Source organism: Perognathus longimembris, chromosome 17 (genome assembly GCF_023159225.1).
Source record: "Perognathus longimembris pacificus isolate PPM17 chromosome 17, ASM2315922v1, whole genome shotgun sequence".
NCBI classification, from domain to species: Eukaryota; Metazoa; Chordata; class Mammalia; order Rodentia; family Heteromyidae; genus Perognathus; species Perognathus longimembris.
The window spans coordinates 13949720-13972111 of NC_063177.1; the positions used below are offsets into that span (position 1 = coordinate 13949720).

General features: G+C 50.9%; 1 protein-coding gene across 1 annotated transcript; it reads right to left on the bottom strand.

Annotated features, from left to right (window-relative positions):
- Nucleotides 1-2883: 2883 nt before the first annotated feature.
- On the bottom strand, nt 2884-21174 carry Drg2 (developmentally regulated GTP binding protein 2). The gene is made up of 13 exons (XM_048366195.1): nt 20974-21174; nt 16835-16995; nt 12321-12410; nt 11377-11437; nt 10645-10735; nt 10004-10076; nt 9803-9893; nt 8845-8942; nt 8377-8453; nt 6735-6823; nt 5350-5408; nt 4262-4315; nt 2884-3679 (listed from the first exon to the last, which is right to left on the bottom strand). The coding sequence occupies exons 1-13, from the start codon at nt 21035-21037 to the stop codon at nt 3593-3595; spliced, it is 1095 nt and encodes a 364-aa protein (XP_048222152.1). The 5' UTR covers nt 21038-21174; the 3' UTR covers nt 2884-3592.
- Nucleotides 21175-22392: the final 1218 nt, after the last annotated feature.

The following is a 22392-nucleotide window of genomic DNA, read 5'->3' on the forward strand; positions in this document are numbered from 1 at the left end:
CACACAGAGAAAAGCCACCCAGGACATAGCAGGAAGTTGCTTTCTGAAGCCAAAAGGAGCGAGGGCAGCCTCTGGAGCCAGATCTGTTCACATTGTGAACTGTGTCTTGCGGCACTTGCAGCACTGTGAGGAAAAACTTTGTTCAAGCCACCCAGTCTGGTGTTGGGCCATGGCAGTCCAGCTGACCACAACAGACTAGCTGACAAATCAGATGAACTCATCCAGGTATGGGAGAGACAAGAGTCGTGGGGTTGGTCTGGGAATGTGGCTTAGTGGTAGAGTGCTTGCATGCATGAAGCCCTGGGTTCAATTGCTGAATATCACATACACAGAAAAAGCCAGAAGCAGCGCTGCGGCTCAAGTGGTAAGAGTGCTAGCCTTGAGCAAAAGAAGCTCAGGGACAGTGCTCAGGCCCTGAGTTCAAGCCCCAGGACTGGTAAAAACAAAAGAGTTGCGGGGTGCAAGGCTCCCTCCATGAATGCAGAGGGATGTTTGGAGGTTAAGTTTCTGACAGGGACAGAGCAGAGGAGGGAAGAGTGAGTAGGCAGGGGGCTCCAGGGAAGCCTGAGCATGTTTCAGAAAGACATTGGGCTCTTACCAAAGAAGGATTCTCAAAAAAGGAACCCTGGGCTGAGTGAGGAGGGAGCTGGAAAACGAAGGGACACAGACAAGATAGGTGGATGTTTGTTCTTGTGGCTCCTTTGTACTTCTTTTTCTTCTCAGTACTGGGATTTGAACTTAGGGCCTTATGCTTACTAGGCAAGTGCACTAGCACTTACCTGCACCCAGTCAATGCACCTTCTTGTACAGCTGCAGACCAGGCAGCCCCAGAGGTGAGTGTGGCACTAGCTAAAGTCCTCAGCTTCATCCTGGCACATGAGTCAGGGACTGGGGGGATGCTGAGGGGTGTTGGGGATTCACACTGCCCTTCCCCCAGCCCTGGGGCAGTGTGGGAGGGAGCCCCTCCCACCTTCTGGCCTCAACCGGAAGAGAAGCAAGCTGTCCCCGCCTCTCGCCTCTCCGCTGGGCCACGTGTCTAATGGCGGAGGCCTGGCCCTTGGGGGATTGTGATCTCCGCCCACAGAGGAAGTTTCATGACATCACCTGATGGGCAGCCCAGGTCAGCCAATCAGCTAGTCACCCCGGGTTCCTCTCCTTCCGCCTTTGTCACGGTAATAAATTCTCCCCTCCCTCTGGACAGGTGAGACTCATGGACCATCGAATCGTCTCCCCGATGCCTCTCTCTGCCGCCATTCCTGACACGTGAGGGGACTAGGGAGGGGGGTCTCAGCAACCTTCTTCTCAGCTCAGCGCAGTCCATAAGAACACGCTTTGTTCCTTCCGCAGGCGAGAGGGATAAAGCCGAGTGTTGTTTCATAGTTTGGGATTCAGGCATTCCCCCGGGAGATAGGGGGGAAAGGGGGTCACGAGAGCCCCCAACAGAGGGGCTCACCCAGCCAGGGGGTACAGTTAGCTGCCATTTCACACCATCCTGAGTGTGCAGTTGCAGTCCCCTCTTACATATAGGCTTAGGTATATGACTCCAGATCTGACCACATATGTTGACAGAATAGGACACAGAGAGCTGTCCCCGAACCACAGTGCCACCCCAGGAGACAAGTCAGTCCACAGAACACATGGGAACACAGAACACAGAGCCTGGGACCTGAGCTTGGCCTTAGGTTCCCAGGCCTCCCATCTTTCCTAGCTAGCCAGAGGGGCAGAACAAATCTAGACCCCACAACTATAGCTCCAGGCCTTCTGGGCTCTCTCTGGAGCAAGGTCTTAGCTAGAAGATGAGAGGATGATTGTTACCCAGGCTGATATCCTCCCTTTAGCCAGGCTGCAAGGCCTCAGGAAAGGAGCCAAGGCAAACAAAGCCTTTGCCTGGCTTGACTTCCTGTGCTGCCAAGGGGACATATGGCATTATGCCCATTTTATAGAGGAACACAGTGAGTTCTGAACAAGGCCTCATGGGCAGGAAGGCAAAGGCTCTGGCTCTGCTGTGGCTCCCTTCCTCTTCTCTGCCACTTGGAGGCTGGTGGCAGACCACCCCAACGGCCCAGATCCCTTACCTGGGTCTTGTGGCTTGCTCCCCGCCTGCATGCCGCCTAATGGGGGTCCTGAGTGTGGCCCCAAGTGCAGCTGGCCATGGAGAAGCACTGAGGTGGGAGGCCCAGCCCACCACGCTGACCGCCTGGGGCCTCATGTATTTTTAATGATGGCTATTATTCCTGTTTTGTCTCTGGAAAGGCACAAGCAGCTGATGGGAGAGGGAACAACCTAGAAGGCTGGGCTGCAACAGTAGCACAGATCCCTGCTGTCCACCTCAAAGTTACACCTCCCCCAAGAAGCCTTCCCTGCTGCTCAGGGCTCAAAGCCAGCACCTTTGACCTTTCCATGGTGGCCTGAGCCTCAGGAAACATACCTGGCCACTTTGCACTCACAGAAGAGCCTCCTGCCACCCTGGAGACGTCACCATGCGGGTACCCACAGTCACTGCTAACCTTTCTAGGCTTGTTCTGTGCCTGGGCCGCAGAAGACCCCAAACTCCCCTTTGCCACTGAGTCTTAGGCCTGCCCCGACCAGGGTTTAGACTTCCTCACTTCCTGCTAGGTTCATTGTTGAACTCACCACTGACTGGGCCAGGTGACAGTCTAGGAAATTTATAAAAATTCCCTCAGCCCCGTATACATGAGGCCCTGGGTTCAATTCCCCAGCACCACATATATAGAAAAGGGCCAGAAGCGGCACTGTGACTCAAGTGGCAGAGTGCTAGCCTTGAGCAAAAAGAAGCCAGGGACAGTGCTCAGGCCCTGAGTCCAAGTCCCAGGACTGGTCAAAAAAAAAAAAAAAGTTCCCTCAGTACAACAGGAATTATTTTCCATCCTTTATTTCAAAAAAAAAAAAAGAGAGAGAGAGCAGAGATCAGGGGTCTAGGAAACAGTCCACACTTAAGATGTCCCTATCCGAAGAAGACGCTCCTATCGGGAGGGCAGGGTGAGGGTCCTGGTTTGTGCAGGGCAAGTGCTGCCCTAAGAGGGTCTGAGGGGGAGGCACTTTAGGACACTTGGCTGTGCTCTGGTTTCCACCATGGGGCAGCCCAGGTGGGAAGGACCTATGGGGTTTTGTCCTAGGACACCAACCCCCCCATACAGAGAAGTTGGAAGAGTTGAGGGAACAGGGTGCCCCAACAGTAGCTCGGGATCCTGGACAAGCCAGGCTCCCTACCCTGGCACTGAGCCTGCCCACTGGCTCTAGGTCCTGGATGGAAGTGGGTGAATAACTTGTTCCCTCAGTGCCTGGTGGGTGCTGGCAAGGGATATAGGCTGTGGGCTCCCACCTACGAAGTCCAGTAGGAGGATTAGGCTTATGGGCAATGTCCCAACAGAGCCAAGTACCCAGTGGTCACCCCTCAGCCCCAACACTGCATCAGCTGCCTACTAAAGAAGCTTCTGGAAACAGTGGACTTGAGGGCCTCTTTCCTGGGTATCTGTATCTTTCCTGTTTGGGTTCAGTGCGTCCCAGTGGGTCCAATTCATCAGGAGCCAGGCCAGCTGGTGGGCAGGCAGGAGGCTGGCGGGTAGGGCTGCTACTTCTTCACAATCTGGATGACGTCTTCATGCTCCATGGTATGCGTCAGGCCCACCCGCTGTGGGCTGTACTTGGTGCTGGTACCCTGGGCAAAGGTGAGGCAGATGGCCACATCAGCCTTGAACTGGCCAATGCTGGAGGAAGCTGGCTGGGCCTATGCTGGGGGTCAATGTCAGAGCAAAACTGGGATACAGTACTGCAAGCTGGGGGGTGGGGGAAGACAGACACAGGGTGTTCCCTCCATGCTCTTTTTTTTTTTTGCCAGTCCTGGGCCTTGGACTCAGGGCCTGAGCACTGTCCCTGGCTTCTTTTTGCTCAAGGCTAGCACTCTGCCACTTGAGCCACAGCACCACTTCTGGCTGTTTTCTGTATATGTGGTGCTGGGGAATTGAACCCAGGGCTTCATATATACCAGGCAAACACTCTTGCCACTAGGACATATTCCCAGCCCCCCTCATGCTCTTGAAGGTAGTGAGTCTTGAATCCAGCTTGGGTCAGCACACATATACACACACAATCATGCATGTATGCACATGCACCAAGCAGACATACACAGAATCCCCATAGAGAAGAGCAGGGATGTTGTACAAAGACTTGAGAACACCTTTCTCTGAGCCTACCCCAGTGTTATTGGGCCTAGCCACTCACTTGGCCCATCTGAACTCACCCACACCAAGGCATACTTGAACTGGCTGGCTAGTGACCGGTGGATGCGATGGCACTGTGGAGAGGAGAGTCAGATAGGGAGTGAGGCCTGGCACAACCCAGCCCAAGCCTGCCTGCACACCTAAAGGCTGGGGCTAGAGCCAGCCAGTAGCCTTCCTACAGGTGTTCTCACAGGCTGCAAGTCAAAGACTGTCAAGTGCATTTTCCCTTGTACAAGTGCTTCGGGCATTCCCACTCGCAGGTATTCAAGGGCTGTGGCACTCTGTCAGAACATTCTACAGTTAGCTAACCCCTACCTGATTTGTCCAAACAACCTGACACATGTTCCTCTTGGATGGGCCAGGGTGGTTTTTTAGGACCTCTACCTCAGCCTGGAGACTCTCAGACTCCATGGCTCCAGCTGTGGACTAAGGCCCCCTACATACCCCACTCCTTCTCCCCTCCTTGCATGCATCTGGATGGGGCAATAGCACAGCCTGGAAGCGGGAATGAAACTCGAGGAGGCACCCAGCAATTGGTCCACAATGTGGACCCTTGGTTGCCATGGCGATGACAGCACAGTGAAGGTGCAAGGAGCAGACTGTGCAACCTTCCTACTCCCCTCATGGAAGGTGGCAACTCTCAGCCCTAGCCAACTCTGACGAGGGCAGAATGAGGGCAAGTGCCTCTCAAAATCTCAGCTCCAGCACTGTTGCAGAAACTTAGCTAATATCAAACACCAAGTTCTACTAGATGGATAACAGACTGGTCCATGACCCCATGGCCAGACCACTGTAGATTGGGAACAGGGTGACAAGACCAAACTTCTTGGCACCTAGGCACTGTCAAGAGGTGAGATGAGAACCTTACATGCTTGCCATCATTCAATGACCCTAACCACCCAGTGAAGTATGGAGGCTCTACATGCAGCTAGGAAGGCGTGGTATAACCTTAACCCTGGCTGAGCTAATCTAGCTCCAGAGCCTGCCTCAGCATCCAAGAATGAGGTGAGGGGAGCCCACCTCTGCCCAGCTAGAAGCATCCCAGGCAGAATGGAGCCTGCAAAGCCCCTTGAGCCCCAGTCCCTTGTCTGGGCAAGTCTCCACTTACCACGTGTTCCACAGAGGCTCCTTTCCGGAGAATGATGGCATCTGTGAAGTCTGGCCTCTCTGTGGGAAGAGATGGGGATCACTCGCCAGTCCTAGCCTATGATGTTTGGGATTCGTATACAAAGGGGAAGTGCTGGCTGCAGAGGCCCAGTGGTCTCCTAAGCCCTGGCCTAACATTGCTCTTGCTATCCAGCATACCCTCTGTTCTGCCTTCTACAATCTTGACCTTAACACAGAAAATTAATCAAATGCCAGGTGCTATAATCCTAGCTACTCAAGAGGCTGAGATCTGAGGATTGCAGTTTAAAACCAGCCTAGGCAGGAAAGGCCATGAGACTCTTCTAATTAACCACAAGTGAGCTGTGGCTCAAAGGGGTAGAGTGCTAGCCTTGGGCAAAACAATTCAGGGACAGCACCCAGCCCCTAAGTCCAAGACCCATGACCAACCAAAAACAAAAAAGGAAGAAAAAGAAAGGGGCAGGAATGTGGCTTAGTGGTAGAGTGTCTAGCACCCTATCTAGCATTTACCTAGCATGCATGAAGCCCTGGGTTCGATTCCTCAGTACCACATAAACAGAAAAAGCTGGAAGTGGCACTGGGGCTCAAGTGGTAGAGTGCTAGCCTTGAGCAAAGAAGCTCAGGGACAGTGCCCAGGCTCTGAGTTCAAGTCCCAGGACTGGCAAAAAAACTCCGAAAAAACAATGAATTCAAGTTTAGGATTCACAAGACAAGCCACTTGGAGTGTCCTCAATGAACAAATAATTTCTTTTTTGCCAGTCCAGGGGCTTGGACTCAAGGCCTGAGCACTGTCCCTGGCTTCTTTTTGCTCAAGGCTAGCACTCTGCCACTTGAGCCACAGTGCTGCTTCTGGCTGTTTTCTGTATATGTGGTGCTGGGGAATTGAACCCAGGGCTTCATGTATACGAGGCAAGCACTCTTGCCACTCGGCCATATTCCCAGGCCTAAATGAACAAATAAGAAACAAGCAGAATGGCTGGGAATATGGCTTAGTGGTAGAATGCTTGTCTTGCATGCATGAAGCCCTGGGTTCGATTCCTCGGCACCACATAAACAGAAAAAACTGGCTGTGGGTCAAGTGGTAGCTTGAGCAAAAAGAAGCCAGGGACAGTGCTCAGGCCCTGAGTCCAAGCCCCAGAACTGGCCAAAAAAAAAAAATAAATAAATCAAGAAACAAGCAGCTGCTGAAGTACAGGCAGGAGATGTGTGTTCTTGCCTCTGCCAACCTCTTGTTAAGGCTGATTTAAATTGCCAAGGTCTCTTTCAGCCTGAGATAGAGGACAAAGCCCAGGTGACAGACAAACTAGGTCTCTGGGAGCTGCATGCTGGCTGGGAGGCTGTTTTTTAACTTGAACTGAGCAGACTCACGTCCTCTCTTCTTGGTGTAGATGCAGGTCAGGGCCAAGTACTCCCAGAGCATCTCCAGCAGGTAGTCCAGGTTCAGCTTCATGCCGCAGCTGTGGATAGGTGCCAGTTAGACAAGACCCTAGGGCTCAGAGGCCACGATTTCCACTTTTCACCCTTGTACCTCCCTGGCTAGGCAGAGTACCAAGGCTAGAGTGGCCCTGCTGGCACCACAAGGCAGAGAGATAAGCCTGTCATCATGAAGCTGATGTTCCTGACACTAATGACTGACTCCCTCCGCTCATCCAGTGCTCATGCTCAACAGCTCAGTCTAGCCAGGTGCCAGTGGTTCACATCTATAATCCTAGCTACTCATGAGGCTTAGATCTGAGGATCGTGGTTCAAAGCCAGCTTGGACAGGAGAGTCTGTGAAACTCTTATCTCCAATAAACTATTCAGAAAAGGCCAGAAGTGGCACTGTGGCTCAAGTGGTAGAGTGCTAGCCTTGTGCAAAAAAAGCTGTCCCTAGCCCAGAGTTCAAGCCCCAGGACTGGCAAAAAAAACCAAACCAAAAACCGAAAAACCCCCAACAGCTGTCTATGCTCTATACAGGCCCACAGTACCTGTGACTGACATGGAACTGCTGTGCTGGCTGGGCTGTGACAGGTCTGTGGGCAGAGGCCAGAAACACCGAACTCACCACTTCCTGAGAGAGGGGCTGCCAAGGGCACAGGGCAACTCTCAGGATTTCAGCAGCTTGGGTACTGGGGGTAGCCAGGCCTAAGTGGCCCAATGTGACTGCTTGCAATATTTTAACCCCATGAGCCATGGTGAGCATGACCAGGTAAAGGTGTCCATGCTCTCATGCTTTGAGGATGAATATGTCCCAGGCAGCAAAGGAGCCTGGGACACAGAAGGAGAGGACTGAGTCCTTCCTGTAGGAGAGTCACTTTTTTTTTTTTTTGCCAGTCCTGGGGCTTGACCTCAGGGCCTGAGCACTGTCTCTGGCTTTTTTGCTCAAGGCTAGCACTCTGCCACTTGAGCCACAAGGCTACTTCCAGCCTTTTCTATATATGTGGTACTGAGGAATTGAACCCAGGGCTTAATGTATATGAGGGAAGCACTCTACCACTAGGCCATATTCCCAGTCCTCACCCATCATTCAATGTTCGCCCCCACTTGGTCCTGGGGCATCCTGGTCCTGCAAGCCACACCTCACTGAGAAGCCACCAAAGAATTTTGTTTGAGCAGGAAACTGCCATGTGGTTCCTCCAAGAGGAACCTGAAGGGTTCCAGGTAGCCAGGGGTAGAGCTTTTCCACCAGAGAGCTTTGCTCCCTTTTCTTTGAGCTGTGATCAGGAAGAAGTCATCCCTGCCAGGGCACCAGCAGAGGCCATCATGCCCAGGATTTTCTGGGCCTGCAGTTCATTTCCAGGCTGAGAAGCCTCTGAACCTCTCAGCCTTGGAGCTGAAATCTAGTTTTGTTTTGCCCTGAGGCCACCAGACAGGCCAGTATCATCAGTTACTGCCAGAGGTGGAGTGGGCTTTTTGCATAGTTCCTCAACTTCATAAATTCACTGGCAGCTGGAGTTGCCTGGCTCCTAAGCTGAGGTGGCTGGGAGGCCTGAACACGAGACAGCAGAGCAGCAAAGAACCAACATCTCACCTGATGACCACACTGTTGGGTTTTCGGGCCAGGCGGTCCACTTCTTCCATGGAGATCTGGTCAATTTTGTTATATACCTGAGAAGTGAGCAGGTGGAGGTGGGTGGTAGGGAAGAGCTGAGCAGTTCAGGATGAGATTTCAAACCAAGGCTGTGGACACTCCCTCAACTCACTTAAGTGCTTCCCCACACTGCCTCAAGACTGGCAAGACAGAAGTGGCTTATGAGAGCTGGCCTCCCCAGAAGGAAAGACTGGGCTAGACCCTCATTCCAAGGTGACCATGTCTGCAGGGGAGGGATGCAGAGCCCTGATTCTGCTCTTCTCAGAAGCCTGCTTGGGGGTGGGGTGGGGGAAGCAGCAGAGGGCAGCCGCATGCATCACGGGAGCTCAGGAGATGCATTCAGAGTAAAGGCCATGTGGTCTCCTGCAGGGTACTCTCCCACATGGGCCCCAGGAGTGTGCCACTTACATACAGGCAGGGCATGTACACCCGGTTGCCCACGATCACATCGATGAACTCATCTGGGGAGCAGTCTTCTCGGAAGAGCACTTCTGCATTGAAGATCTCTGAGGGGCTCAGATTAAGGGTGACCTGTGTGCCAGTACTGTGTGTGCTCCTCTGAGGAGGGCAGAGCAGCTCTCAAGGGTTTACATGATTTCAAAGCTTGAGCCTTCTCATCCCCACAACTTTAACCCACAATAGGTTTCCATCAACAGATTTCAAAGTCATGCACCAGTGGCTCACACCTGCCATCTTAACTGTCAAGAGGCTAAGATGTGAGGACAAGTTCAAAGCCAGCCCAGAAAGGGAATGTCTGAGGTTCCTATCCCCAATTAGTCACCAAAAAGCCAGAAACAGAGCTGTGGTTCAAGTGGCAGAGCACCAGCTTTGAACATAAAAGCTAAAGGACAGCACCTAGGCCCTGAATTCAACCCCATGTGAAGTTAAAAAACTCAGACAAGTAGACATTCTAAAGCACAGTATGCAAGTCCAGGTGCACAAGAATGGTGTGACACAGTCTGTCCTTAGGGACTGCCTGCAGGTTCATGCATTTCTGGCAACCAGGGGCTCACGTCCTGCTGAGTGGCCTGTCCTACCCTGTCAGAACTGACCTAATAGGTGTCCTATGTCTCTGAGGCCTCAGCCTGTCCTCTAAGCCTCTACTATTAGATGTACACAGATCCCTCAAGCTTCTCCAGGTCAGGAACCCCCAGGCCTCATGGTCCTTTCCCAGGACATCTTGCCTTTCTTCTAGATATTGTCTGACCACCACAGCATCCAGGACTTGGTAAGTAGGAAGCTAAGCTGGTGACTTGTCAAGTTGGTGGCTCACATTTGAGACCGAGCAGGCCCACATGGCTACCAGGCTGGAGCTTTCCTGGGACAGGTTAATGTCTCCTCTGCTTAGCCCTCCTCTGAAGGATACTGTACTCATGCAGGATGAGCTGTACCAGCTTCTCTGAGCACTGGGTCAGTGTGACGGTAGAGTTAAAGGAGATACCACCACCTTTCTTGGGCTGGAACAGGAGAGAGGGTAGGGAAGGTGTTAACCAAGGAGCAGATGAGACAGTGGTGCCACCTCTACCTGGGCTATACCACACCCACCCGCCTGGTGGGAGGCCTGTACCTTGAAGTAGATGTTGGGCTTGTGCTTGTTGAGGCGGATGCCCACCGACTCTAGCTCCTTCTCTAGCAGAGACCTAAGAGATAGCCACGAGCCTCACCGGCTGCCCTGCACAGCCCTGACTGATCCTGGCCACTCCTGCTTACCTCGAGACCAATTCTCCTCTAACCTTTTCCCTAGCAACCCAACCCCCGGGAATTGTGGGGAGCCTTAAACCCTCCATCATGGCCAAGGGGAGGCCTGGCCTGCCCAGTTTACGTAGCCGGTGTACGTAAGCAAGTAGCATGAGCTCAGTGAGTTGCCCAGGGACAGATACTGTCCCTGCTCCCCGGAACCCCTGTGGGCCTGCTGTTACAGAGGCAGCTGCCATGCCCCCTATGTGGGGCCAGACTTCTGGCAGATTCTAGACAGTATCTGGGCACTCAGATCTTTGTAGCAGAAGCCAGGCGAGGCTTTGTTTCTAGCCCAAGATGCCTGAACATATCCTGATAGGGAACATGTCCCAGGCCAGGTCATGCTGGTCACAGACAGCCCTGTAGAATGCCAACAAGTGACAGGGTCTACCCATGGAGGACCCACCACCATCTCAGACACATGGCCCTTCCCAGACATGTGAGCCTGCCCTCCCACCCCACCACACCGACCTCTGCACCTCTCCCTTGGTGGCATCCAGCATCATGATGACAACATCAGCTGTGCGTGCCACAGCGATCACCTGCCGGCCACGGCCTTTCCCTGGATAGATGGAAGGGAAGTGGTTACACCCTGACAAGGACACATAAATGGGAAGGACCTGTGACCTCCACCCAGCCTGTGACACCCTGAACTGTCTTTACAGACCCACCATGGTCTCTGCTACATGCCATGACTTCTTTGGCCTTCTTCATTAACCTACAGCTGTTTTTACTCATGAAGATTGTTTTTTGTTTTGTTGAGTTAGGATCTTAACTATATAACCCAGGAAAGTGATTTTCCTGCTTCAGTTTCTAGAGTGTTGGGATTATAGGCATGTATCATCACGCCCAGCTAAGACTAGTTTTAGAAGTTACAACCTTAAGTGGAATGATAGGGTAATAATGGCTGTCCTCCCTGTCCCTACCTTATAACAGGCCCGGGCTAAGATGCTTTGTGCACATTTCTTCCTTTAGTCCTCAACACTGCTGTGAATTCAATATATCCTGCACATTTTGGAGGCAAGGAGACTAAGGCTTGGCTTAGAGACAAGCATAAAGCTCATGTGGCTCTTGCTTCTGAACTTGAGCCTGTTCTTTCTAGAAAATGAGATAGCAGAACCAGCAATCTGGGCTTGTTGCCATATCAGCTACACTCAGTGACAGAGCTCCACCCTGGCTCCCACCCGCTTGTCCGGCTCCCACCTTGTGCTGCGCCTTCAATGATTCCAGGAAGGTCCAGGAGTTGGATGTTGGCACCTTTGTACTGGCAAGCAGAAGAGAAGGGTGAGATGAGGCCAGGCTACTATTGCCAAGAGTCCACCAAGCCTCAGGATGTCTACAACAACACCATAGCTGAGGATATAGGAAACACAGGTGCCAACTATGGTCAAGTTTGAGTCTTTTCATCACCTCAGCCTGGTATCTACCACAGCCCAGGAGATGGAGCTGTCTGGAGAGTCTCTGGATCTTCTATAGCTATGAGCCTTTTTTTTTTTTTTGGCGGGGGGGGGGGGGGTAGTCCTGGGGCTTGAATTTAGGCTCTGAGTGCTATCCCTGAACATTTTTGCTCAAGACTAGTGATCTACCTCTTAAGCCACAGTTCCACTTCCAGCTTTTTGCTGCTGAATTAGATAGGAGTCTCGTGACTCCTGCCAGGGCTGGCTTGAAACTGCAATCCTTAGATCTCAGCCTTTTGAGTAGCTAGGATTACAGGCCTCAGCCACTGGTGCCTGCCGGTTCTGGGGCCTGACCTCAGGGCCTGGGCTTGGTCCCCAAGCCTCTCTGTGCTCAAGGCTAGTGCTCTACCACTTGAGCCACAGCACCATTTTGGGCTTTTTCTGTGTATGTGGTACTGAGGAATCGGACCCAGGGCTTCATGCATGCTAGGCAAGCACTCTACCACTAAGCCACATACATTTCCAGTCCCTCTGAGGCTTTTTAAGGGGCAGAAGGATGAACCAGCCAGTTAGTGACTGGAGCTGGGTATGTAAGAAGCACCAGGCAGAGCTGCCACATGCTGGCCCGATCTCTGGGAGGAGTCAGGTTTCTAGGCTTGCCCCATGCAGGGCCACCCTCCCTCATACACACAAGATCTGAGCAAGTACAACACAGTAACCTTCTTCGGGAGCCCATCATTCTCCACTTACTTCAATGACCCCAGGTATACACGTCAGGGTGGTGAACTCGTAGGATGCGGCTTCACTGGCTGTGGAGGTCATCAGACTCAAGAAGGTGGACTAGGAGAAGAAGAAGGTCACTGAACTGAGGAGTCTTGTTCCAGGCTCCTGGGAGACTCCACGCAGGGCTGGGGGCTGCTGGGTGGGTAGCAGAAAGAGCCTTTTTTTCCACTGGGCCTGGGGCCAGGAGGGTTACTTCTGGATCCATACCAAAGCTAAGGTCTTCCAAGTCCTCAGGCCTGTCGCCTGTGAGCCAGGAACATGTTTCTAAGGGGCTCCCCACATGAAGTAGAAGCCCTTTCCTGGTCCCACAAAATGCTTTTATGTACTAATAAAGCCAGAACTCAAAAGTTCACTGCAGCCTTGGGGGGAGGAGGGGGAGAGGTTATGCATGGGGATGGAGGCAACGGGCCTGAGACTGATGGTTACAAGGCACCCAGCAATGCTATGAGAGCCCAACCTTGAAGACCCCCTAACCTATCTAACCCATGGGTGACAGGCTGGCCAGTTCTATAGGAGGTGAGTTCATATTCCCAACAGGGCTGGTGGGATCTGCCAGAGGTCAGACCCCAGGAGGTACAGCCCTTGGTAATTTCTACCAATGGTTTTTTTTTTTTTTTTGCCAGTCCTGGGCCTTGGACTCAGGGCCTGAGCACTGTCCCTGGCTTCTTCCCGCTCAAGGCTAGCACTCTGCCACTTGAGCCACAGCGCCGCTTCTGGCCGTTTTTTCTGTATATGTGGTGCTGGGGAATCGAACCTAGGGCCTCGTGTATCCGAGGCAGGCACTCTTGCCACTAGGCCATATCCCCAGCCCCTCTACCAATGGTTTTTTGACACACACACCAAGTACACAAAGTGGGAAACACAGTGCAGGAAAGACTGTCTGGTCTACAACAAGCAAGAAATGCCCTTGCTGCCCATGCTCCTCTGCTTGGCCCAGAGGAAGGGATTTTACTCAGTGCTTAGTGAATGGGCTCAGAAGCCACCCCTGCACTGCCCTTGCTGCAGGCCCAAGCGGGACTTACGTGGCCTCCCTTCAGGCAGCTTCCTGTCTGGCCTCCATGTGTCTACCCTTTTCTTTTCTGACCCACTAGTTACACAGCAGGGATTCTGTTGAAAGTAAGTCAGCACCCAGATCTTAATCTCTAACACCATTCTCCAAAAAAGGAATCAGGGCTCCTTGGAGAAAAGGCAGATCCCAGACTAGGGCAACGATGAGATAACATGAACCTTAAGTGTCTTATGGTGTCTGAAATTGAGTTCTACTAGGAAAACAAAGACAAGTGCCTGTCCAAGCAGCTAGTGAAGTAGCTGAAGTTAGAACAACCTGAGAAACAAAAGAACATGGGGCTGGGCACCGGTAGCTCCTAGCCACACAGGAGGCTTACATCTAAGGACCCCAGTTCGAAGCCAGCCCGGGCAGAAAAGTCTGAGACTCTTACCTCCAGTTAATTACTCAGAAAAAGCCGGAAGTCACATCATGGCTCAAATGATAGAGCACTAGCCTCAAGCATAAAGAGGCTCAGTGACAGCACGGGGGCCCTGGGTTCAAGCCCCAAGATGGGGGTGGGGAGGGAGAAGAACATGGGCTAAGATCCCAAAGCAACGCAAACACCCACCTGTCCATACTGATTAATAAATATTGGACACAAACAACATGTGGGGATGGAGTATGGCTCATAGTAGAGCACATGCTTGGTAAAGGCAAAGCCCTGACACCCCAGTACCCAAACCAAACAACAAATCCCAAATAAATCTAGATGAGAACTCTTTCTATGCAGGAGACTGCCAAATAATTTGTATAGCTTTTCCTTCCCAAGGAGGTATGGGCTGCTCACAGTGCCTTCCCTCAAGGGCTTCATGTGGTGAAGGAGAGGCAAACAGAACACCTCTGAAGGAACTTACCATCCCCCCACCCCAACCTGGGCCAGGAAGTCCTCAATGTCCATGGTGTAATTCACAAGGTGATACAACAGTGGGCCTCTATGAGCTTCTTCTCTAAATCAGAACTGTGGCTGACACACAGAAAAACATCAGGCAAACCTCAGGTAAGGGATTTTCTACAAAACATCTGCTTAGCACTCTTCAAAGGTGTCGAGGTCATCAAACCAAGGCATGTTGGGCTGGAGATATGGCTGGGTGGTGGAGTACCTGCCTGGCATTTATGAGGATATGGGTTCCATTCCCAGTATCACAGAAACAAAAACAAACAAGGCATGTTTAAAAAATGCCTAGTATTAAGGAAACATGAAAACTGAATGCAAAGTGGGATCCCAGTAGGGGGAAATTCAAGTATGGACTTGGGTTGACAACACTACAACTCTGCCTCAAGCTGTGACAAGTGTGTGGTACTCACACACTTAACAACAAGGAAATGGAGTGTAAGGTCCATGGGTGCTTTCCAGCTACCTTTGCAACTTATTTTTTTTTGCCAGTCCTGGGCTTGAACTCTAGGCATGGGCACTGTCCCTGAGCCTAGTTGTGCTCAAGGCTAGTGCTCAACCACTTGAGCCACAGTGCCACTTCTGGCCTTTTCTTTCTTTCTTTCTTTTTTTTTTTTTTGGCCAGTCCTGGGCCTTGGACTCAGGGCCTGAGCACTGTCCCTGGCTTCTTCCCGCTCAAGGCTAGCACTCTGCCACCTGAGCAACAGCGCCCCTTCTGGACGTTTTTCCATATATGTGGTGCTGGGGAATCGAACCGAGAGCTTCATGTGTAGGAGGCAAACACTCTTGCCACTAGGCCATATTCCCAGCCCACACTTCTGGCCTTTTCTAAGTAGTTTGCTGTAGCTAGGAGATAAGAGTCTCACAGGACTTTCCTGCTCTGAACCATGATCCTCAGATCTCAGCCTCCTGTGCTAGGATTATAGGTAGGAATCACCGGCACCCAGCTGCAACTTTTCTTTAAGTCCCAACTTTATTCTAAAATTAAAAACTTAGTTAAAAAGTAAGTCAGGGGCTGGGGATATAGCCTAGTGGCAAGAGTGCCTGCCTCGGATACACGAGGCCCTAGGTTCGATTCCCCAGCACCACATATACAGAAAACGGCCAGAAGCGGCGCTGTGGCTCAAGTGGCAGAGTGCTAGCCTTGAGCGGGAAGAAGCCAGGGACAGTGCTCAGGCCATGAGTCCAAGGCCCAGGACTGGCCAAAAAAAAGTAAGTCAGGCAAGGGAAGGGGTGACATTGTCTAAAAAGAAATGTACTCTTTACCCAACTTACGTAACTGTAACGCTTTACACATAACCTTTATAGTAACAATTTTTTAAAAAGTAATTCAGATCATGTTTCTTTTCTGCTCAAAACCGTCATGATGCTTAATGTTTTTTTTTGTTTTTGCCAGTCCTGGGGCTTGAACTCAGGGCCTGAGCACTATCTCTGGCTGCTTTTTGCTCAAGGCTAGTATCCTACCACTTGAGCCACAGTGCCACTTCTGACTTTTTCTGTATATGAGGTGCAGAGGAACTGAACCCAGGGCTTCATATATGCTAGGCAAGCACTCTACCACTAGGCCACATTCCCAATTAATCTTTACACATAAAATATAAGTCAATATGGATTTTATACTAATATTGAACAGCTTTCTGAAAAATATGGAAAAACTGCAGCAGTTTTCATATCACTCTTCATTCCAAGCCAAAGTTTATTTGAGGTCTCAGAGGCCTCCATTTTCTTTCTTTTTTTTGCCAGTCCTTGGGCTTGAACTCAGGGCCTGAGCACTGTCCTTGGCTTCTTTTTTGCTCAAAGCTAGCACTCTGCCACTTGAGCCACAGCACCACTTCAAACTTTTTCTATATATGTGTTGCTAAGGAATCAAACCCGGGGCCTCATGTATATGAGGCATTCTTGCCACTATGCCATATTCCCAGGCCCCCTCCATTTTCTTTTACTTTTATCTTCTCTGCTGTCCTCAGATCTAGATGCCTTGCTCCCCTTAACATCCCAGGTAGGCTCCCCCAAAGGGTCTCTGCACTCACTATTCCTTTGGTCTGGAATGTTCTTGCCCATAGCTTTATAAGTTCCTTCACTTTGGGCCTCTGTTCAAATAACTATGGACTATAGAATTCCTCCCAGACCCTGCCACACCACTGAGGATTAGACCACTGCCCTCTGTGGGTGGCCCCGGACCACTTGATAAGTCCCCAACTCTATTTGCTTTCTGCTCTTTCCCCTAGAGAACAGGAGTTCTGTGTGGGCAGGAACAGGTTGGGACAGAACTCTTGTTCCCTGCCATGTTTCCAGTACCTGCTATAAATGTCTTGTGCTCATGACTGAGTCAGGAGGAGGAGCACAGCTTCTCTTGCTAGTAAGAGGCAAAATACTCTCCAAGTTAGGCTTGGGAGGTGGGGGGGGGGGGGATGGAGGAGAGACCTGGCTCTGGCCTTGGAAGTGCCTGGGACTACCCGGAAAGGCAGTGAGGGAGATGGCCATCTGACTGGAGGATGTCCTCCTGCCTTCCTCCCCAAATCCACACTGACCGTCACTAACCTTACCCACAGAGGGAAAGCCAATCAGTGCCACTCGGGCGTCTCCAGACTTCATGACATCGAAGCCCTCGCCTTTGGATGAGGCTGATTTGGATGGTTCCAGGAGCTGGGCCCGGTACTTAGCGAGTTTGGCCTTTAGCAAGCCCAGATGATATTCGGTGGCTAAAAGGCAAAAAGTAAGGCAGAAGTGAGTGCCCCGGGTCCCATCAGGTGCTGCCTGGGAACATCAGAACCAAGCAGCAGTCACTAAGAGCAAACTTAGGTCAGGACTTCCTGGGCCTAGAACCTGCCTCTGTTTCCAAAGCACATGGCATTTTCTGCATTGTTAACATGCATGAAAAGGATGAGGGTACAACTGAATGATAAAGTACTTGCCTAGCAAGTGCAAGGCCCTGAGTTCAAACACCAATCCTTGGGAGGGGTGGGGGGAGAGCACTGGAATCCCCCAAAGTAAGAATCTCCAGCAACAGAAGGCTGCAGCTTGCATTGTTTGGATGGACCTTTGCCATTCTAGGATGCCAAGCTGCCACAGCCACATCTCAGGTAGGAAACTTGAGTAGCCTCATAAGACCTACCTGCCCTGGTCTGAATCATGGCTGCCACCTCTCTGTGAACCCACCTAGAGGTGTGCCTATCTCACCAGTCCCCAGCATTCACACAGTAAAATATCTATGTAAATCTATATTTAAAACATATGTACAGGGCTGGGAATATGGCCTAGTGGTAGAGTGCTTGCCTCACATACACAAAGCCCTGGGTTCAATTCCTCAGCAAACAAACAAACAAAAAAAAACCCATATGTACATATACTAGGATTTATTTATTTATTTTACTGGTCCTGGGGCTTGAACTCAGGGCCTGAACACTGTCCCTGGCTTCTTTTTGCTCAAGGCTAGCACTCTACCACTTGAGCCACAGCGCTACTTCCGGCTTTTTCTATATATGTGGTGCTGAGGAATCGAATCCAGGGCTTCATGTATCTGAGACGAGCACTTTACAACTAGGCCATATTCCCAGCCGGGAATTTCATTTTCACTGTTACAAAATCTTTGTGATAAAGGGGTCTATAATCCCCATGTGACTTGACCACTTCCTTTCCAATCACAGCATTCTAGACATAGTGCCTTTTTACTCTGAACAAGCTGACCTCACTCCTGCCTCTAGAGGTTTGATTGAACCTGTTGTCTTCTGTACTTCAACCAGATCTTGCTAGAACATAGGTCCCCTTCTCAAAGAGGACTTCCTGGTCTAGCCTCAGAGGACAATGTCATACAGAAGCTGAGAGCCTGTGTCAGAATCCCATCCTGCCATTGCTGGCTATTTTACTTTGGAAGAGTTAATCTTGTGCATCAGCTTCTTCACCTGTAAAATGGGACCACTGGCAGTACAAACTACTTACTTCATCAGATTACTGTTAAGGAATAAAGAAAGATAGCTAAGAACTAAGAGCCTAGCCCGGGGCACCGGTGGCTCACACCTGTAATCCTAGCTATTCGCGAGTCTGAGATCTGAGGATCATGATTCAAAGGCAGCCCGGGCAGGAAAGTCTGGTGAGACTCTTTTTTTTTTTTTTGGGGGGGGGGGGCAGTCCTGGGGCTTGGACTCTGGGCCTGAGCACTGTTCCTGGCTTCTTTTTGCTCAAGGCTAGCACTCTGCCACTTGAGCCACAGCGCCACTTCTGGCCATTTCCTGTATATGTGGTGCTGGGGAATCGAACCTAGGGCCTCATGTATATGAGGCAGGTACTCTTGCCACTAGGCCATATCCCCAGCCCTGGTGAGACTCTTCTCTCCAATTAACCAGCAAAACACCGGAAGTAGTGCTGTGGTTCAAGTAGTAGAGTGCTAGCCTTGAGCTGAAGAGCTCAGGGACAGGGCCCAGGCCCAGAGTTCAAGCCCCAAGACTCACACACCAAAAAAAAAAAAAAAAGAAAGAAAGAAAAGAAAAGAACTAAGAGTCTGCTTAGCAGAATGATCACTCAATAGATGTAGGCTCTTACCATTTAGCCAACCCCACCCCTAATATCCACCTTATGCCTTTGTTTACTGTATTTATAGCTCTTATCAGTGTTTGGAACTTTCCGGTTTCAATGGCCGGCACAGTGGTTATTGTATCCCAAGCTTCCTCAGTCCAGTGCTCAGGACATGTTTTTAGCAAGGCAATAGGTGGACTGCTGGCAGCAAGAAAGCTCTTAGCATCATCAGTCAGGTTCATATGATCCTTTCTTGTCATCCTAGACTATCCTCGAGCTTCTCTTAGGGGAAGGACTGGGTCTGAATCATCTTTACAGCCTCTTGCCCACCACAGCCCCAGCAAAAGCATCTCCAGCCTCTGCTAGGACTCCTGCTATTTCTTTGGGCCTTATGAATGATGCTGCACACAGTCTTCTCTGCTTGACACACTTCACCAGCAACACCTGTCCAGTGTCTTTCCTGTGACTTCTAAGATCCTGCATGCCTAGCCCCTTCTCTCCCATCACTGCAACCCAATCGAAAACCTTTTGGTCCTTGAATAAGCCAAATTTGTTCCTACCTCAGGACCTATGCACTAGTTGGTTCCTTCTGCCAGGAACAGTCCTCCCTGCCTCCAGATCTTTGCATGACTTTGTTCCTTCTCTTTCAAGTCTCAGCTCCAATGTTCCACCCTTATAGTGGTCTTTTCTATCACTTTTCCTAAGCAGGCTCAATACTAACCACTAGGCTCTATCACCTTGTTTGGTCTTTATTGCAATCACTGCTGGCTGTAGTTATCTGGTTTATTTGATGATAAGCTGGCAGGCTGTGGACAGGAAAGTCAGCTCCAGGAGGGCAGGGCAGGCAGGGCCTGCTGTGTTCACTGTCATCACCATGGTGTCTAAGTGCCTACCACTGAAAAGGCTCAGGAAAGTTTTACAGAGTGAAAGAATCAGAGGCTCCACTACTCTTCTTCCTCCAGACCTAAATGGGGCCAAAGTGCAGACACTAATGCCAGCTACCTCACATTTCTTGCTTCTTGTTCCTGTTAGCTAAAGCCCACAAGATTGTCCAATTGCAGATCCCATTACTTCCCATCCTCCCAATCTAGATTTTTCTCATGATCCCAGGAACACAGCATGCTTACTGTGATTCCCATGTCTTTCCTTAGCAGTACTCCTGCTTGGATACCCTTCCGGCAATGGCTGAGTCCCACCTCCTTCTGTCTCTTTTCACCTTTCTTCCCTTATAATCTTAGGCCCAGCTCTGATGCTTTCCATACATGCTATCTATTATATTGAGAGGTTTTATTTTGTGGTGTGTGTGTGTGTGTGTGTGTGTGTGTGTGTGTGTGTGTGTGTGGTACTGGGGCTTGAGCTCAGGACCTCCTATTCTTGTTTAGCTTTTTCAGCTCAAGGCTGAACCTCCACCATCTGGGCCACACCTCCACTCCTGGATTTTTGTTGATTAATTGGAGATAAGAGTCTCTTGGATTTCTTTGCCTGGTCTTGCTATGAATCGCGACCCTCAGATCTCAGTCTGTAGCTAGGATTACAAACATGAGCAACCAGCACCCGAGCCTGGGTGGTTTATTTTAAATATTACATACTCACCCCATTATCAGTGCTTTACAAATGCCATCTACCTAAATAATAGGAGCTAAGATATGGAGCAGGGAGTTATTATCCCCATTTGCAGAAGGGGACACCCAGGCTCCAAGAGATGAAATGACTTTCCAAGGTTCCCTGTAGCAAGTACTGCGACAGACCTGTGGCTGAAAGCTAGTCCTTCCGAATTCTAGGGTTCTGATTCTCCCCACATCACTTCGCAGACTCCTGGTTACCTGCTGGAGTGAGGCTTTTCCTGAGGTGTCTTCTCTTTCCCTCTTCAGTGCAAGAGGAGAGAAAATCACCAGGACTGGCCCTTAGGACCCGACGGGTTGGACTCCCGGTCCCGCCCCCTCTTGGGTCTAGCAGTGACCAGATCTCGCGCGGGGCGGGGGGAGGGGGGGTAGAGAGCTTTGGAATCAGCTTCCTCTTGGCCCTGCCTCGTTCACGCTGGAGGGCCTCGGCTCTCCTCTGGTGCTTCTATGCGGCCCGCGGACGGTACCGCAGGAGCTGTTCCCCCATTTTACAGACGGAAAAACCAAGGCGGGCAGAAAAGGAGACTCCGCCGAGCCGTCCCTCACCCTTGTTCTTCTGTGTCCGAGCGATCTCCTTCTCGATCTCCGAGATCTTCTCCAAGATGCCCATGACTGCAACTGCTGCAGAGATTGATGAACCAACGGCAGCGGTACAGAGAATTCCGGCTTGACGAAAAAGGACGAGCAGCCGGCACCCGGAAGCCTACGGAGAACAGCGTCCTCGTGGACGCCCGGTGCCTCTGGATTCAGTGTCCGGGCAGGCGACGTAAAGCGCAATACCAGACACAATCTGTTCCGCCCACAGGATTCGGGGCGGGGCTGGATGGGCGGAGCCTGCGGGCGGAGCCTGGGCCGGGGCGGGGCTTTGACTGCTGAAATTGGCCTGAGACCAACGAGAGAGACTCCCCAGGGATGGACCCTGAACTGGAGACGCTTTACGCTATGTAAAGAAAAGGCACTGAGCCGAAAGCCTGGCTCTTACTTTGGAGAAGGTTAAAAGTAGGTTCCTAGGTAACATCTATTGTGCGTGTGTGTGTGTGTGTGTGTGTGTGTGTGTGTGTGTGTGTTCACCTTGGTAGTAGAGGTTGAACTCAGGGTCTGGGAGCTGCCCCTTAGCTTTTTTTTGTTTTTGTTTTTGCCAGTCCTGGGGCTTGGACTCAGGGCCTGAGCACTATCCCTGGCTTCTTTTTGCTCAAGGCTAACACTCTGCCACTTGAGCCACAGCACCACTTCTGGCCATTTTATATAAATGTGGTGCTGGGGAACGGAACCAGGGCTTCATGTATACGAGGCAAGCACTCTTGCCACTAGGCCATATTCCCAGCCGGCCCCTTAGCTTTTTTTTATTCAATGCTGGATAAAGTTCTACCTATAGCTGTACTTCAGGATTGTGTGTGTGTGTGTGTGTGTGTGTGTGATTAATTGGAGATAAGTGTGTCACAGACTTACCTGTGCCGGCTGGTTTGGAACCATGACCCTCAGATCTCAGCCTCCAGAATAGTTAGGATGATGACAGGCATAAGAAATTGGTGCCTGGCTAGGTACCACCATAAGTGCTCCAACTTAGCATACTACCTTCCCTTAGAGGCCTCCTAATGTGACCTAGTGTAGATAGGGTGGAATTCTGGCCAAACCCCCCCACAAAATACTGTTCTTGAGTTTAGGCACAAACAAACATTAGACATGGGGAAAGTGGAACTCTTTTTTTTTTTTTTCCTGTGGGGCTTGAACTCTGGGCCTGGGCACTGTCCCTGAGCTCTTCAGCTCAAGGCTAGCGTTCTACCACTTGAGCCACAGCACCACTTCCAGTGTTCTGGTGGTTAATTGGAGATAAGAGTCTCATGGACTTTCTTGACCAGGATGTCTTTGAATCATGATCCTCAGATCTCATCCTTCTGAGTTGTTAGGATTACAGGCGTGAGCCACTGGTGCCCAGCAAGTGGGACATTTTATAAGGCAAATAAC

Excerpts from the sequence above, each read along its gene's own strand:
- Drg2 (XM_048366195.1), bottom strand. The coding sequence starts at position 21,037 with ATGGGCATCTTGGAGAAGATCTCGGAGATCGAGAAGGAGATCGCTCGG. Across the intron at positions 10,736-11,376 it reads CATTGAAGGCGCAGCACAAG|GGAAAGGCCGTGGCCGGCAG; the intron begins GTGGGAGCCGGA and ends CCATCTATCCAG. Across the intron at positions 6,824-8,376 it reads CCCAACAGTGTGGTCATCAG|CTGCGGCATGAAGCTGAACC; the intron begins GTGAGATGTTGG and ends ACCTATCCACAG.